We start from the raw sequence: 15,187 nt of genomic DNA on the forward strand, positions 1-15,187 counted from the left end.
TTGCTGGGACAGAGAGGCAGAGCCCCTGGGGGCGGACTGAGAGCGGCCATAGCGGCTCCCTCCCCCCGCCCTGTTGAGCCCGCCCGCCCAAGCCCTAGGCACAGCCATTTGCCGATCGCCTCAGGCAAAGGCTGGATTAGCGCCTCCCCAGAAGACAGACGTTTTCCGCACAGCTCATTCCTACAGCCAGTCAGCCTGGTGGTCAAATCCCCCTAGTGTTAACTACAACAATTAAGGCTTGGCTAGAACAAGACTGCACACAGAGACCACAAGGGGGTGCACCAAGAAAGCATAAAAGATGCGGAGACAAAAAAACATGACAGAAATGGAGGATATGGAGCTAAGAATCGCAATTTTGAGGGCTTGCCATAAATTTGTGCAGAGCCTCACGAAAACTAATGAGACCCTCGATGCTACGATAAAGAAATTAGAAAGTAAGCATACACGGACTGAAATAAAGAATATTATACCCAATAGCAGACCAGAGGAGCACAAGAATCAAAACAAAGATTCGACAAAAAACACCCAATTGGAAAAGCAAAATGAAAAAAGAATCCGAAAGTGTGAAGATAGTGTAAGGAGCCTCTGGGACAGCTTTAAGCGGTCTAATATCAGAGTCATTGGAGTGCCAGAAGATGAGAGACAGCAAGATATTGAAAACCTATTTCAAGAAATAATGGCAGAAAACTTCCCCCACCTGGAGAAAGAAATGGACTTACAGGTTCAAGAAGCGCAGAGAACCCCAAACAAAAGGAATCCAAAGAGGACCACACCAAGACACATCATCATTAAAATGCCAAGAGCAAAAGACAAAGAGAAAATCTTAAAAGCAGCAAGAGAAAGAGGCTCAATTACCTACAAGGGAATACCCATACAACTGTCAGCTGATTTCTCAACAGAAACTTTGCAGGCCAGAAGGGAATGGCAAGAAATATTCAAAGTGCTGAATACCAAGAACCTACAACCAAGATTACTTTATCCAGCAAAGCTATCATTCAGAATTGAAGGTCAGATAAAGACCTTCACAGATAAGGAAAAGCTAAAGGAGTTCACCACCGCCAAACCAGTATTATATGAAATGCTGAAAGGTATCCTTTAAGAAGAGGAAGAAGAAGAAAAAGGTAAAGATACAAATTATGAACAACAAATATGCATCTATCAACAAATGAATCTAAGAATCAAGTGAATAAATAACCTGATGTACAGAATGAACTGGTGATTTTAATAGAATCAGGGACATAGAAAGGGAATGGACTGACTATTCTTGGGGGGAAAAGGGGTGTGGGAGATGGGGGAAGTGACTGGACAAAAATCATGCACCTATGGATGAACACAGTGGGTGGGGAGTGAGGGTGGAGGGTGGGTGGGAGCTGGAAGGAGGGGAGTTATGGGAGGAAAAAAGAGGAACAAATGTAATAATCTGAACAATAAAGATTTTAAAAAAAATGCAAAAGTTCTCAACTTAATAAGGAAAGAAAATAACTGTATGCTGAAGTTGCTAATACCTATGGTAAGAACAAATCTTCTGTTTGCAAAATTGTGAAGAAGGAAAAAAGAAATTCATGCTGGTTTTGCTGTTGCACTTCAAACTGAAAAAATTACAGCCACATGATAAGTGTTTCATTAAGATGAAAAGGACATTAAATTCATGGGTGGAAGATATGAATAGAAAAGTTGTTGGCAACTGATGGCAATGTGTTGTACCAGAAACCATTGAGCCTATACGAAGACTTCAGCAAGGCATCCCTAAAATGAGTGACTACACATAACTATATATACACTGATTTCAGAGAGGAAGGGAGGGGGAGAGAAAGACAGAAACATCAATGATGAGAGATAATGATTGATCAGCTGCCTCCTGCACGCCCCACACTGAGAACTGAGCCCACAACCCAGGCATGTGCCCTGACCGGGAATTGAACCACAACCTCCTGGTTCATAGTCAATGCTCAGCCACTGAGCCACATCAACCGGGCGACAACACATAACTTTTATTATGGTACTAGAGGCCCGATGCATGAAATTCGTGCAAGAGTATGCCTTCCTTCCCCCAGCTGCCAGCACCGGCTTCCCTCCGGCCGCTGGCAGGCACCCAGGACCCAGGCTTCCCTCACAGCCCCGGCTTCGTCTGGAAGGACATTCAGTCTAATTAGCATATTATGCTTCTATTATTATAGATATTGTTATAACTGTTCTATTTTATTAGTAGTTATTGTTGATCTCTCACTGGGCCTAATTTAGAAATTAAACTTGATTATAGGTATGTATGTGTAGAAAAAAACATAGTATATATAAAGTTCGGTACTATCCAAAGGCATCTTGGAACACATCTGTCATGGATAATACATCTGGGGAGAGAAAATTCCTCACTATAGCAGAGCACCTGCAACTCAAATTTTACTGTTTAACAAAGCCATGTACCAACTGAAGATGAATTTAATTTCACTAACAGCTCCAAGGAAAGAAAAATGAGTTCTGTAGAAAAGCTCCTAACTATGTCATTCCTACTTTGTAAAATTAGACACTATCTAGTGAACATAAAAATAAGCAAAGTATGTTCAGAATAATATTAATTTGTTTTGCCATTTATTTCAAAAGGCAGACAACTACACCATGTGAGACAAATGGATCTTTGATATGCAATTTTAAAATTCTCCACAAATGGAATGATAGATATATAGTGAAATAATCAAATGCTACCAGTTCTTATAGGCTAAAAATTCAATTCTCTATTACACAAATGACCCCTGACATACACAAGGGACCTATCTGAAGATCTTTGCATATTCCCAAGTTTATGGTTACTACTATTAATATATTTAGTTTCTTCCATTAACTTTCCATTTTTCTACTTAAGAGCACTGCTTTCTCAGTATCACCTCACTATCATTACCTTTATTTCTGTTTTCTCCTTGGGGTAATGTTTCACAAAGAAACAAAGTATATGTATGCATATGTATAAACCATTTCATGGTAGTTACCAAGTAAATAACAACAAGCAGCAAATATAAAGCTAGAAGCGAGGCTGAAGTATAAGCACTGTTGTCCAGATAGAGTAGATGTACTCATTAGCCAAATGACTTCCCCAACACCAGCTTCACAATGCATAACATTCAAGTTTGTATCTTAAAACTATACACCACGAACCCCTAGGGTTCGTTAATAGTTAAGAAAGCTAAAGTCCAATCTTGAATGCTGAGAGTCTACTATGTTATCCCATTCACAGATGTTATAATACAACCAGTGTTTAACTGAATCATATATTTATTAAATAGTATACAAGGTGGGGGCAAAAGTAGGCTTACAGTTGTTCGTAAGGAAAATAATATAATAATTCTATATAATAAAAGGCCAGGGACCATTAAGCATAACGACCGGAACAACTGCTTGACCAGTTGCCATGAGGTGCATTGACCACCTCTCGGTCCCTGCCCCCGGCCCGCGAGTGGCGGCAGGCGGGGCAGTGAGTGGCGCCAAGTGGCGGCGAACTACCTGCACACGATTTCGTGCACTGGGCATCTAGTTACTAAATAATAATACAAGAATAAACTCTGTGTTTTGCCTACTCATAACTGTAAACCTACTTTACCCCACCCTGTACATACAACCATACACAAAATTTTGGGATAAAAATCACTGCTTCTAAAGGTCACTAAATTATGGTTATCATATGTCTCATACTTTTAAATATGGTCATGGCCTTTAATACAATTAGAATTTCATTTCAAGAAGATTATTCTGGCATCAAAAGTATTTCAAATTCTATCTAAGAAATGTAAACTGATAGTGCATACATAATAAAAGGTTTTCTCCTTTAGTGTTTGCTTTTCTTACTTTGATAACCCTCATTAAGTTCTACTTTACATAGACTCTGGAGGCCTGGTGGCGTCCCTCGGCCTGGCCTGCGGGGATCAGTGGACTTCCGTGCAGTGGCAGCCTGGCTTTACCTGCCAGCTCGTCAGGCTTCAGCCAGCTGTCTGCATCGATCACCCACTCCTCCCGCCCCGCTGCACCTACTGCAGCCGCTAGGGTGTACAGGTGGAGTGTCCATGGGAGAGGCTCGTGCCCCAGGCAGCTGCGCTCGCCAGCCGTGAGCCCAGCTTCTGGCGCCTGTCTGTCAGCTGAGCGGCACTCCCACTGTGGGAGCACACTCACCACAAGGGGGCAGGGCATGCATTGAGCATCTGCCCCCTGGTGGTCAGTGCACGTCACAGTACCGGAAGGTCATCTGATCGCTTAGGCTTTTATATATACAGAAGACTAGAGGCCTGATGCATGAAATTCGTGTAAGAGTAGGCCTTCCTTCCCCTGGCTGCTGGCACCAGCTTCCCTCTGGCACCGAGAACCCAGGCATCCCTCCGGCCACTGGCAGGGACCCGGGACCTAGGCTTTCCTCATAGCCCCGGCTTCATCAGGAAGGTCATCAGAAGGATGTCCGGTCTAATTAGCATATTATGCTTTTATTATTATAGAAGCCTCACAGGTTGCAAAGCCTTTTATATCCATTAACTTAGCAAGTCTGTGAAGTAGATACTATAGAATCATCTTTGAGAGGCAGAGCAATATTGCAGAAGCAACACAATCAGAGGACCTGAGTTTGAATCTATTAGTCATATGACCTCAGGGAAACTCAGCTAAAAAAAAAAAATCACAAAACAAAGAGTGAAACCATTAATGTTTTTCAAATGCTACCTAAAAGATTTCTTCAACTATAATGTTGAATCACTCACATAACAAGGCTGGTGAATTAAAAAATTTCAAAATGTCAATAGTCTAAACATAGCTTAACACATGACATTAAAAAACTGTCAGCAGAAAAAAGGTAAGCCTCCAACTGAAAATATAATAATTCTTTATTCGTTCATGGACATATTTATACCTAAGTGTACAATTATAATACAAATGTATGTCCAAATCTCAGATGATAACTCAAGTATATCTGCTAAGTAGTCAATGAAATGAAAACAAAAGAAATACTCAAATACCATCATTGAGCCTATATTTAAATATACACTGCTTTATACAACAGTCTGGTATTTAAAAAGCCATATGAAACAATTCTTTACATTTTTAGAGTACTTTTAATTTGGTAAAATGCTAACTCTTAAGTCATTCTCCATTAAAATTTTGTAACAGGCAATAGCTACTATTCTATTTTAAATCTGGAAAAAAAACAGAAAGAGGTCAGGTCATTGGGTTTTCAGAGAAGGGAAAAGCAACTGGTCTTTCAAGTCTAAATAGAATTATGCCACAATGGTTCCCGAATATAAGAAAAATAAAAAATTAAAGAAGCAAATCACAGGGAATGCAGTATGATGAGACATATCAATCCACAGGTTAGAAAATGTGGATTGAATAAGAGCTATGTTATAAATAATTATGAGACCTTGGCCTATTATCCACTTTGAATCTTGTTTTCTTATCTGTAAGAGAGATGCTTACCAAAGACTTTTATTACAATTTGATTTTTAAAATGTATTTCATGGGAAATTCATTTTGCAAAGCAAAAAAAAAAATAATTCATCACATTAATAATACCCTCTTTAGTTCTCAAAATCAAATTTGACATATATATATAATGGTATATGGCATCTGGACCAATACTCTGTACATAGTACATATTCAATAAATATTTGGGGAATAAGTAAATGAATGAAACCGGTTTTCTACACTGAGGTACACATGTATATGAAACCAAAATTAATACCTTCTGCTTACATCTACTTACTCAAACAACAAATAAATATTAAATGTCTATGATATAACAGGAACTGGGGACCTGATACTGCTAAGAACTAGACTAACCAGGTCCCTACACCCATGAAGCTTATGATCAAGAAGTCAGATTAAAAAAAAAAAAAGAACAATTATTCCCGATTCTCATAAATACTATGCCAAAAAAAAAAGTGCTTTGTTAAGTAATAATAAGGGAAGGTCTACTTCAGAGAAGATCATTAGAAAAGGTCTCTTTGAAAAGGTGACAAGTGAACTAAACTATAAAGACATAAATGAATAAGTTATATAAAAAACAAAGAGTATTCTAAGCAGATAAAATATAAGCACAAAGAAGCGGAGAAGAGAAAAGGTTTGTTATCTTTGGAAAAGGAAATGAACGGAGGCCGGTATGGTTGGTACCTATTAAGTAAAGGACAAGAGTGATACAGGAGAAGGAATGGGAAAAAAAGAGATGAAGTTGGAGATGTAGGTAGTAGGTTAACCATGTAGGGCCCTACAAACCATAAAAAGTTTGCAATTGATTGGTGGGGGGACAGAGAAAAGAATGGGATATTAAAGTAAAAGTCTACTTCACAAATATCACTAGAAAAAAAAGGGTTTGCATAACTGTGCTATTTCTGTGTATGGCTTGGAGTACAGTAGAGAGTGTAGTAAACCCAAAATGAAGTAACCAAGTTGGCTGATAACTTCCCTGAGGCCCTGTATATGTTGCATTCTCTTCTTCTGATAATTGACTTTCCAAGTCTACTGGCCACAGGATGGAGTTATGAAAGGCTGGGCCAATCACAGTCACCCATCCTCCTGGAGCCCAGGGATAAATGCAGACAGAGCCACAGTCCTCATATTTACAAAAGAAACTGAATTTATAATTTAAAAATTTTGCCACAATGAAAATTCCAGGCTGAGATGGATTCACTGATAATTCTATCAAACATTTAAGGAAGAAATAACACCAAACCTGCACAAACTCCTTCAGCAAATAGAAAGAATCACTTTGATGAGGCCATTATTTTCCCTCACACTAAAACCAGACAAAGACATCTCAAGAAAAGAAAACTAAAGATATTCTTCACAAGCATAATGTAAAAACCTTTAATAAAATAAATCCAGCAATATATAAAAAGGATAATAAATATATCAAAATAAAGTGGGATTTATTCTAGAAATCAAGATTTAGTATTTGAAAATAATCAATGTAATTCACCACATTGCAGCAATAAAGGAAAAAAAAACAATGATCACCTTAGTAGATGCAAAAAAAGATATGAACATTTAGCAAGAAAAAGCCTAGAAGCAATGACACCTCAATAGCAATAAGCACATCTAGCACTCGAATCTTAGTTTCTGAACCACTCTCCAATAAAAAGACCAAGGTTACTTGGAGAAGTGGTTGATTCTAGAGTTGAGGAAGGGAAAACACATGATAAACCATGAAAATTTTGTGGTGCCAAATAATAACAGAAATGTTCAAAACAGGAAAGGGCATGTCAATGACAAAAGTTAACCCGAAGTAACTTCCCATGGCCAAAGGTGGAACAATCTGAAAATAAAATAATACCAGTGCTGAATTATAACCAACAGGATAAGTATCTATGAGTCTACATTGATAAGTAATTAAATAAAATAAATAAAGGAGAAAGAACAGTGCTTCTTCATAGAATTATAATTAATAAATGTACAAGTACTGATGGAAATAGAAAATCACCAGTAGGCAAACACCACAGTAATAACTGAGGAAGAAGCAAGATTCACTAATAGATGCTAATATTAGTGGGAAAAGTTTGAGAAGAAACAGAATATTTACACAGTCTCAAAGCATCTTCCCCTATATTAATTAATTAATTGGAAATAACAGTAATTTTACAGTGATGAAACCTGGAAGATAATACCTTAACGAAGCAATGTAGGCTAACATTATCAATAAATGTAATGCAAAAATTCTCTTTATGGTGATCTTCATCAAATACAAAATGAACGACCAAAGCTATGAATAACTATAAACTACACATACTATAGGAAAGACTGCCCCCTTGTGCCAATCAATATTAAACAGATTAAGGAAGAACACTAAAAATTATCTGACACTAGAAGCTCCCAGACTTCTAAAAAGGTCTTGATCTTTCCATGTTCTGATTTCAACAGTTTATATTTAAAGCGGTAATCTTTAAACAAAAAACAAATTGACAGTACATATTAAGCTCATGTGAACATGACTTTCAGCAGCAAACATCAACATAATTCATAACATTTAACCATTATGGCTACTAGCTGCTCAAGTGCTTAGAGGTTGAGTTCACTAAGGTAAGTAATTTCCTGATCCTAAGTTCTATAACAATGTACAGAGAAAATAATTAAAGAAGTTAGTACATGTCAGAGAAAAAAAATAAATGAAGCAGGGACAGAGCATGGCAACTTGCATTAAGATGTGTGTGTGTGCGTGTGTGTGTGTGTAAGTTTATCCAAGTTTTTAGGCATTTTCCTTTAAATTCTTAGAAAATAAGGTATTTTCTTTGGATTTGATGGATGACTAATTGCCCTTTATAACGCTTCTTGACACAGGTAAGTGGTACCAGGCCATTCAAATGTAAGTCATCAGTATTATCACCGTTATTATTACTAATAACCTATAGAAGTGGACAAAATTATTAGAGCAATAGACTTGCTAAAGAAAAAAATAGGCGATAAAGCACATATTTCTGGTAACAATTAAGTGATGTGAATATAGATTTTTGATATCGAGAGCATATCTTTTCTAATTACTGTTGGAACAGTGTAATTCCATTTCTACTGAGCAAGGTCAACTAGAGAATTAAATGAATTAGCATTGATAAAAGCACTTATAATAAACACCACAAAAATTTCTTATATAAGCAAATGAATTACTAAGCATGGAAAACTACAATAGTATATGCATACATTCAGTAATACCTACTTTCGAAGGTGCTCATGTTCTTTCAAAAATAGTTCAGTTCTTCTGTTGTTTACTCCAGACCCACTTTTATATGACCTAGAACAAAATAGAGAAAATTAAAGAACATTTTGGGCAGATTTAAGAACATTTTGGCAGATGTTGCAAAAAAAAAAAGATTAATGTGACAACTCTAGTAATAGCCAAAGTGGACAAATTGAGCTTCTATATAGTTTTAAATTAACAATTAAAATGCATATTCCTTTTCATCTCCTTCTAAAAATGAAATTTATTATAAATAAATATGAATAGCTCTAATTTAGGCTAAGAGTTCATTATTTTTCACCAAAATAATCCAGTATTCTTAAACAAACAAAAATCTTACTTTTCCTTTCTTTGTCTATTATCTCCTATATTTTTATTTTCTCCAAGTGTAAGTAAACTCTGGACTAATTATTACACAGCACATGGGATGGAAGAGCTACTGAAATGGAGTGTTTCCTTCATAATGGTACATGTAGTCCCTCAACTGAAGCCTAAGGAGCACTAAACTGAAGCTAATGATCTGCCAATTTTAGCATACTTCAGGGTTTTTATCTTGGTCTTAAGCACATTAAAATTTTCTTATAAAATTTATAAGAAAATGCCTTGTGTCACTAACCTCCTATGTTTCTGTTCTTTACTCACAATAAGTATTAGGAACAAAAATTAAAACATCAAGTAACTGTACATATACTGCAGTAAGACAAAAGAGGGTCGTGCTGCTAAAACTTATCTACTGGCTGAGAGGCAGTTAATGTGCAAACCACAGCAGAAAGAGAACACCAGGAAAAGCAGAATGTTATAACTGAACACACTGGACTTTAAAGACTCACGGTTTGGATTTAAATCTATATTCCTTCACTTATTAACCAGTTAGCGACCTTAGACAAGTCTCTCTTTTTTAAAAAAACATATTTTATTGATTTTTTACAGAGAGGAAGGGAGAGGGATAGAGAGTTAGAAACATCGATGAGAGATCGATCAGCTGCCTCCTGCACACTCCCCACTGTGGATGTGCCCGCAACCCAGGTACATGGCCCTGACTGGAATCGAACCTGGGACCCTTCAGTCCGCAGGCCGACGCTCTATCCACTGAGCCAAACCGGTTAGGGCGACAAGTCTCTTAATACCTAGTTTTATAAATGAGAACTAGTAATTGCTATAAATACCAAAAGATTATATGAAACCCAAAAAATGGTAATTGCCAAAAACTTGAAAATGTCATTTATTACTGCTATATCTCATCTCACTAATTGTATTCTGCCTCGTATTATATTAGTTTGAGTAAGTGCCTAACTGCCTTCTAACACCTAGAGGGCCAGGTTGGTCTTTTCATTTCTATCTTTTACTGTGACTGGCACAGTGTCTTACTCATGGACGGCAATCAGGAAATAGTTTAGATGAATAGATGAACATGTTTCTTTTATGATCATCTCTCAGGAAACAAATTATTAAAATGGGCTGTATTCTAGTAATTTCCACAAATTATGGGGAAGCTAAATGCCTATATATTAAAGGCTGTTCCCTACACTGGTCCAAAATGCATTCCTTAAGAGGTATATGTAAACAGACTGTTCAGAAATTAAAAGATTTACATGTTCTTAAAAACTAAAAATATTACAAAGTTCCTAATTATGGCAAGAATGTTTAGGGTTTTTTTTTACTCCTTTATGTTACACAAAGTACATGTCTAAAAATAAAAAACAGGTAAAACAGAGACAAACAGTAAAAATTATTTTTCCAAGACAATTTCTGGAGGTAGACACCTAACTTTGATGGCTGAAAAATCGTGGGTTAGAGTTTTGAACAAAGTTTTGAATGCAATGAGTACTAAATTATTTCTGCTGCAAAAATGTCTTACTCTTACAACAAAATAAAGAATCTTGAGGAAAATGTTTCTCAGAGTACACTACATCATCTTATGATTGATAATGTATATCAGTTTATGAATCATAAGTAACATACTCATGAAATATAAGTATCATAAACTTATCACAAGTGAGACAATGATAGGCATCAAGAGTGGGAAGTCTTCAGCTTTATTCAGTGGTTCTCAACCTTCTGGCCTTTTAAATACAGTTCCTCATGCTGTGACCCAACCATAAAATTATTTTCGTTGCTACTTCATAACTGTAATGTTGCTACTGTTATGAATTGTAATGTAAATATCTGATATGCAGGATGGTCTCAGGTGACCCCTGTAAAAGGGTCATTCGACCGCCAAAGGGGTCGCGACCCACAGGTTGAGAACCGCTGAATTAGATGCTCAATAGATTCAGCCTTGTTGGCTGTGTTGAGTTGTGGGGAAAAAAATAAAAATAAAAAATGGCCCTGGCTGGTTGCTCAGTGGTTAGAGTGTCGGCCCCCAGAACAAAGGGTCTTGGGCTTGATTCCCAGTCAAGGGCATGTACCTCGGGTTGCAGGTTTGATCCCTGCCACCCACCGGAGCAAGTGTGGGAGGCAAGGGTCGATGTGTCCTCTTACATCGATGTTTCCCTTTCTCTCTCTTCTCCCCTCCTCCCTCCCTTTCACTCTCTCTAAAAATCAATGGAAAAAATATCTGAGGGTGATGATTAAAAACAGAAAAAAGAAATCTCAAAAATGTATATGAACTGCTGGAATATATTATTGAATATGAGGTAAAGGTAGGTAAGAAAAGAACAAACCTTTAACATTATGGATTAAGATCAGCATAAAAATATTGAAAATCTTTAAATAACTTTATATACAGTTATAATTTTAGGAAAAAAACAGATATATTTCAGATTCCAGGAAAGTAAAAGCTACTTTAATAGTTTCCTGAATACAGTCGGCCTGGTGGTCAAATCCCTCTAGTGTTAACTACAACAATTAAGGCTTGGCTAGAACAAGACTGCGCACAGAGACCACAAGGGGGTGCACCAAGAAAACATAAAAGATGCGGAGACAAAAAAACATGACAGAAATGGAGGATATGGAGCTAAGAATCGCAATTTTGAGGGCTTGCCATAAATTTGTGCAGAGCCTCACGAAAACTAATGAGACCCTCGATGCTACGATAAAGAAATTAGAAAGTAAGCATACACGGACTGAAATGAAGAATATTATACCCAATAGCAGACCAGAGGAGCACAAGAATCAAAACAAAGATTCGACAAAAAACACCCAATTGGAAAAGCAAAATGAAAAAAGAATCCGAAAGTGTGAAGATAGTGTAAGGAGCCTCTGGGACAGCTTTAAGCGGACTAATATCAGAGTCATTGGAGTGCCAGAAGATGAGAGACAGCAAGATATTGAAAACCTATTTCAAGAAATAATGGCAGAAAACTTCCCCCACCTGGTGAAAGAAATGGACTTACAGGTCCAAGAAGCGCAGAGAACCCCAAACAAAAGGAATCCAAAGAGGACCACACCAAGACACATCATCATTAAAATGCCAAGAGCAAAAGACAAAGAGAAAATCTTAAAAGCAGCAAGAGAAAGAGGCTCAATTACCTACAAGGGAATACCCATACGACTGTCAGCTGATTTCTCAACAGAAACTTTGCAGGCCAGAAGGGAATGGCAAGAAATATTCAAAGTGCTGAATACCAAGAACCTACAACCAAGATTACTTTATCCAGCAAAGCTATCATTCAGAATTGAAGGTCAGATAAAGAGCTTCACAGATAAGGAAAAACTAAAGGAGTTCATCACCGCCAAACCAGTATTATATGAAATGCTGAAAGGTATCCTTTAAGAAGAGGAAGAAGAAGAAAAAGGTAAAGATACAAATTAGGAACAACAAATATGCATCTATCAACAAATGAATCTAAGAATCAAGTGAATAAATAACCTGATGTACAGAATGAACTGGTGACTATAATGAATCAGGGACATAGAAAGGGAATGGACTGACTATTCTTGGGGGAAAAGGGGTGTGGGAGATGCGGGAAGTGACTGGACAAAAATCATGCACCTATGGATGAACTCAGTGGGTGGGGAGTGAGGGTGGAGGGTGGGGTGGGAGCTGGAAGGAGGGGAGTTATGGGGGGAAAAAAGAGGAACAAATGTAATAATCTGAACAATAAAGATTTAAAATAAATAAATAAATAAATAAATAAATAAACTTTTACCAAAAAAAGGGGCCCCTTTGCCACCCTGCTCCCCTTGGCCGCCTTGGCCCCCTTTTGCCCCCTTTTGGCTCCCTGGCCCCCCTTTGCCTCCTGAATCTCTTCTGTCTCTCCCTCTTCTCTTCTAAGGACCCTTGTGAATACATTGGGCCCACCTGGAAAATTCAGGATACGCTCTATTTTAAGGTCAGCTGATTCACACACTCGGTTCCCTCTGCAAGGACACATATGTAATAACTTAATCAATAAAAAAAAATTTTTTTAAATAAAAAAAGCATTTACCAAAAAAAAAAAAATAGTTTCCTGAATATATAATTGTAGGGGCAAGATAGAGGGGTAGGTAGGTCATCAGGAAGCAAAACACAGAGAGCTTCAGTTACTGGTAATGTTGTAATTCTTAAGGTGGGTGGTAGGGGCAGCGAAAAACTCATGAAGTTATCATGTAAGCTGGACTTTGAATTAAGACAGGAAAGCCAAGGTAGGCAGGAGGCAATGGTAAAACTAGGGAAAGCTGGGGGTAAGACCAGCAAAGTAGGCCATATTGTAACAGCAATGTTTAAAGAAAGTGAAACAGACATTAGAAACCTTTAAATCTAAACCATGATTCTGCCACTCAATTTGCTGATAATCATGGATATACTCAAAATCTAAATCTGAACAAACATCCTACAAAATAATATAAAAGGTAACTTACTCAATATCCTTTCGTACTGATCCCATGAGATTCTCCCTTTCCCGTATTGCCATAAAGTTTGCTTTGGTTTTATGGAATTCATGTGTATAATCCTGCAATAAATGGGGAGAAAACTAAAAGAGCACTGAAAGAAATAAAAGTAGAAACCATCCTGCTCCACAGCTTATAACATCATCACTTTCATTTTCTTTCAGGAAATATGTTCTTGCATATACAAGCTTATCTAGTTTTCATTTATGTTAAAGAAATCATACTATATTTGCTGTACACTTTGTTTTATGAACTAAAATATCAAGTAATCTTTCCATATTATCAAATAGAAATCTATCTATGACTATCATAATTTAATAAAATACCTATTGATGAACATTTTAGTTGTTTTATTTGCTGTTAAAAAATGCCACAATTGCCCTCGAAGGTTTGGCTCACTGGATAGAGCGTCGGCCTGCGGACTGAGGGGTCCCAGGTTCGATTCCGGTCAAGGGCATGTACCTTGGTTGTAGGCACATTCCCATTAGGGGGTGTGCCAGAGGCAACTGATCGATGCTTCTCTCTCATCAATGTTTCTAACTCTCTATCTCTCTCCCTTCCTCTCTGTAAAAACTCAATAAAACATATTTTTTAAAAAATGCCACAATAAACATTCTTGTATATATATTTTATTGAATTCTCTTTCTCCCTTATTAAAGTGTATTTAAAGAGTAAATGCCTACCAGAATAATTAGATTAAAGAATCTTACATTTAAATCAGACTGCACTAATTTATGTTCCCAGCAAAATGAATGAATACCCATTTTCCTATACTCTTGCCAATAATAGGTTACACATGTTCCAATATTTGCTAATCTAACAAGTGAAAAATCCTATCTCATCTTGATTTGGGAAGGCAGCTGTACATCTTTTTATGGCTTTGGCAATTCATTTTCTGGATACAAGTTCATATCATTTGCCCATTTTCATATTAGGCTAACTTTTTTCTTATTTCTATTATTTCTCTGTATAGTAAGCAAATTATTTTTTATAGTTTCTGGTATTAGGTTTTACTTTGAAAGTCTTTTAGTACCCAAAATGCATAAATTCACCCTTGCTTTATTCTGGACTTTCTTTTTCTACATATAAATCTTTGATCCATCTGGAATTTATTCTGGATGGAAGAAATGAGATAGAATTTGAGGTTTGGTTCCTCCCCCACACCCCGAAATAATTAGCCAATAGTTACAGCTCTATTTATTTTATAACCTCTCTTTTTCCCATGAATTTAAAATACTACCTTTATGGTAAAACTAAATTTCCATGCATATTTGGGTCTATAGGTGAACTTTATTCAATTCCATTGGTCCCTTTCTCTCTAGAATCAAACTCTTAATTTTTCTAGCTTCTTCACAGGTTTTAATATCTGGCAGAATTAAGCATCCTTTACAACTTACCTTAATTTTCACATGTTTTTTCTTGGTTAATCTTGTATGCCTATGATTCCAAATAAACTGGAATCATTTTGCCAATTTTTTAAAAAAAGGAACAAATAAATTTTAAAAACCTGTTACTTTCATTGGAAATGCATTCAATTTATAGGTTGATTTAGAGAGAAATCTTCCCATCCAAAAGCAGAGTAAATATTTTACATTTCTCAGTATAGTTTTATGCATTCAAGTCCTATACATCTTAGTACATTTACACATAGGATGTTATAATTTCTTCCACTGTATTTTCGAACAG

General features: G+C 36.8%; 1 protein-coding gene across 4 annotated transcripts in view; it reads right to left on the minus strand.

Annotated features, from left to right (window-relative positions):
- The window catches only part of GOSR1 (golgi SNAP receptor complex member 1), a 39,501-nt gene that overhangs the window by 15,280 nt on the left and 9,034 nt on the right, over positions 1-15,187 (minus strand). For 2 of the 4 annotated variants that reach the window (XM_070395046.1, XM_070395045.1), the window contains exons 5-7: positions 14,899-14,955; positions 13,472-13,563; positions 8,669-8,743 (exon numbers count right to left, since the gene is read on the minus strand). In XM_070395046.1, coding sequence (XP_070251147.1) covers positions 8,669-8,743; positions 13,472-13,563; positions 14,899-14,955 — 224 coding nt within the window. The remainder of the gene's footprint in view (positions 1-8,668; positions 8,744-13,471; positions 13,564-14,898; positions 14,956-15,187) is intronic. The other 2 variants (XM_070395048.1, XM_070395047.1) reach the window with 1 other exon arrangement.

This window comes from Myotis yumanensis, unplaced genomic scaffold (genome assembly GCF_028538775.1).
Source record: "Myotis yumanensis isolate MYYU_CA2020_CCGP unplaced genomic scaffold, mMyoYum1.0.hap1 SCAF_16, whole genome shotgun sequence".
Lineage (NCBI taxonomy): Eukaryota > Metazoa > Chordata > Mammalia > Chiroptera > Vespertilionidae > Myotis > Myotis yumanensis.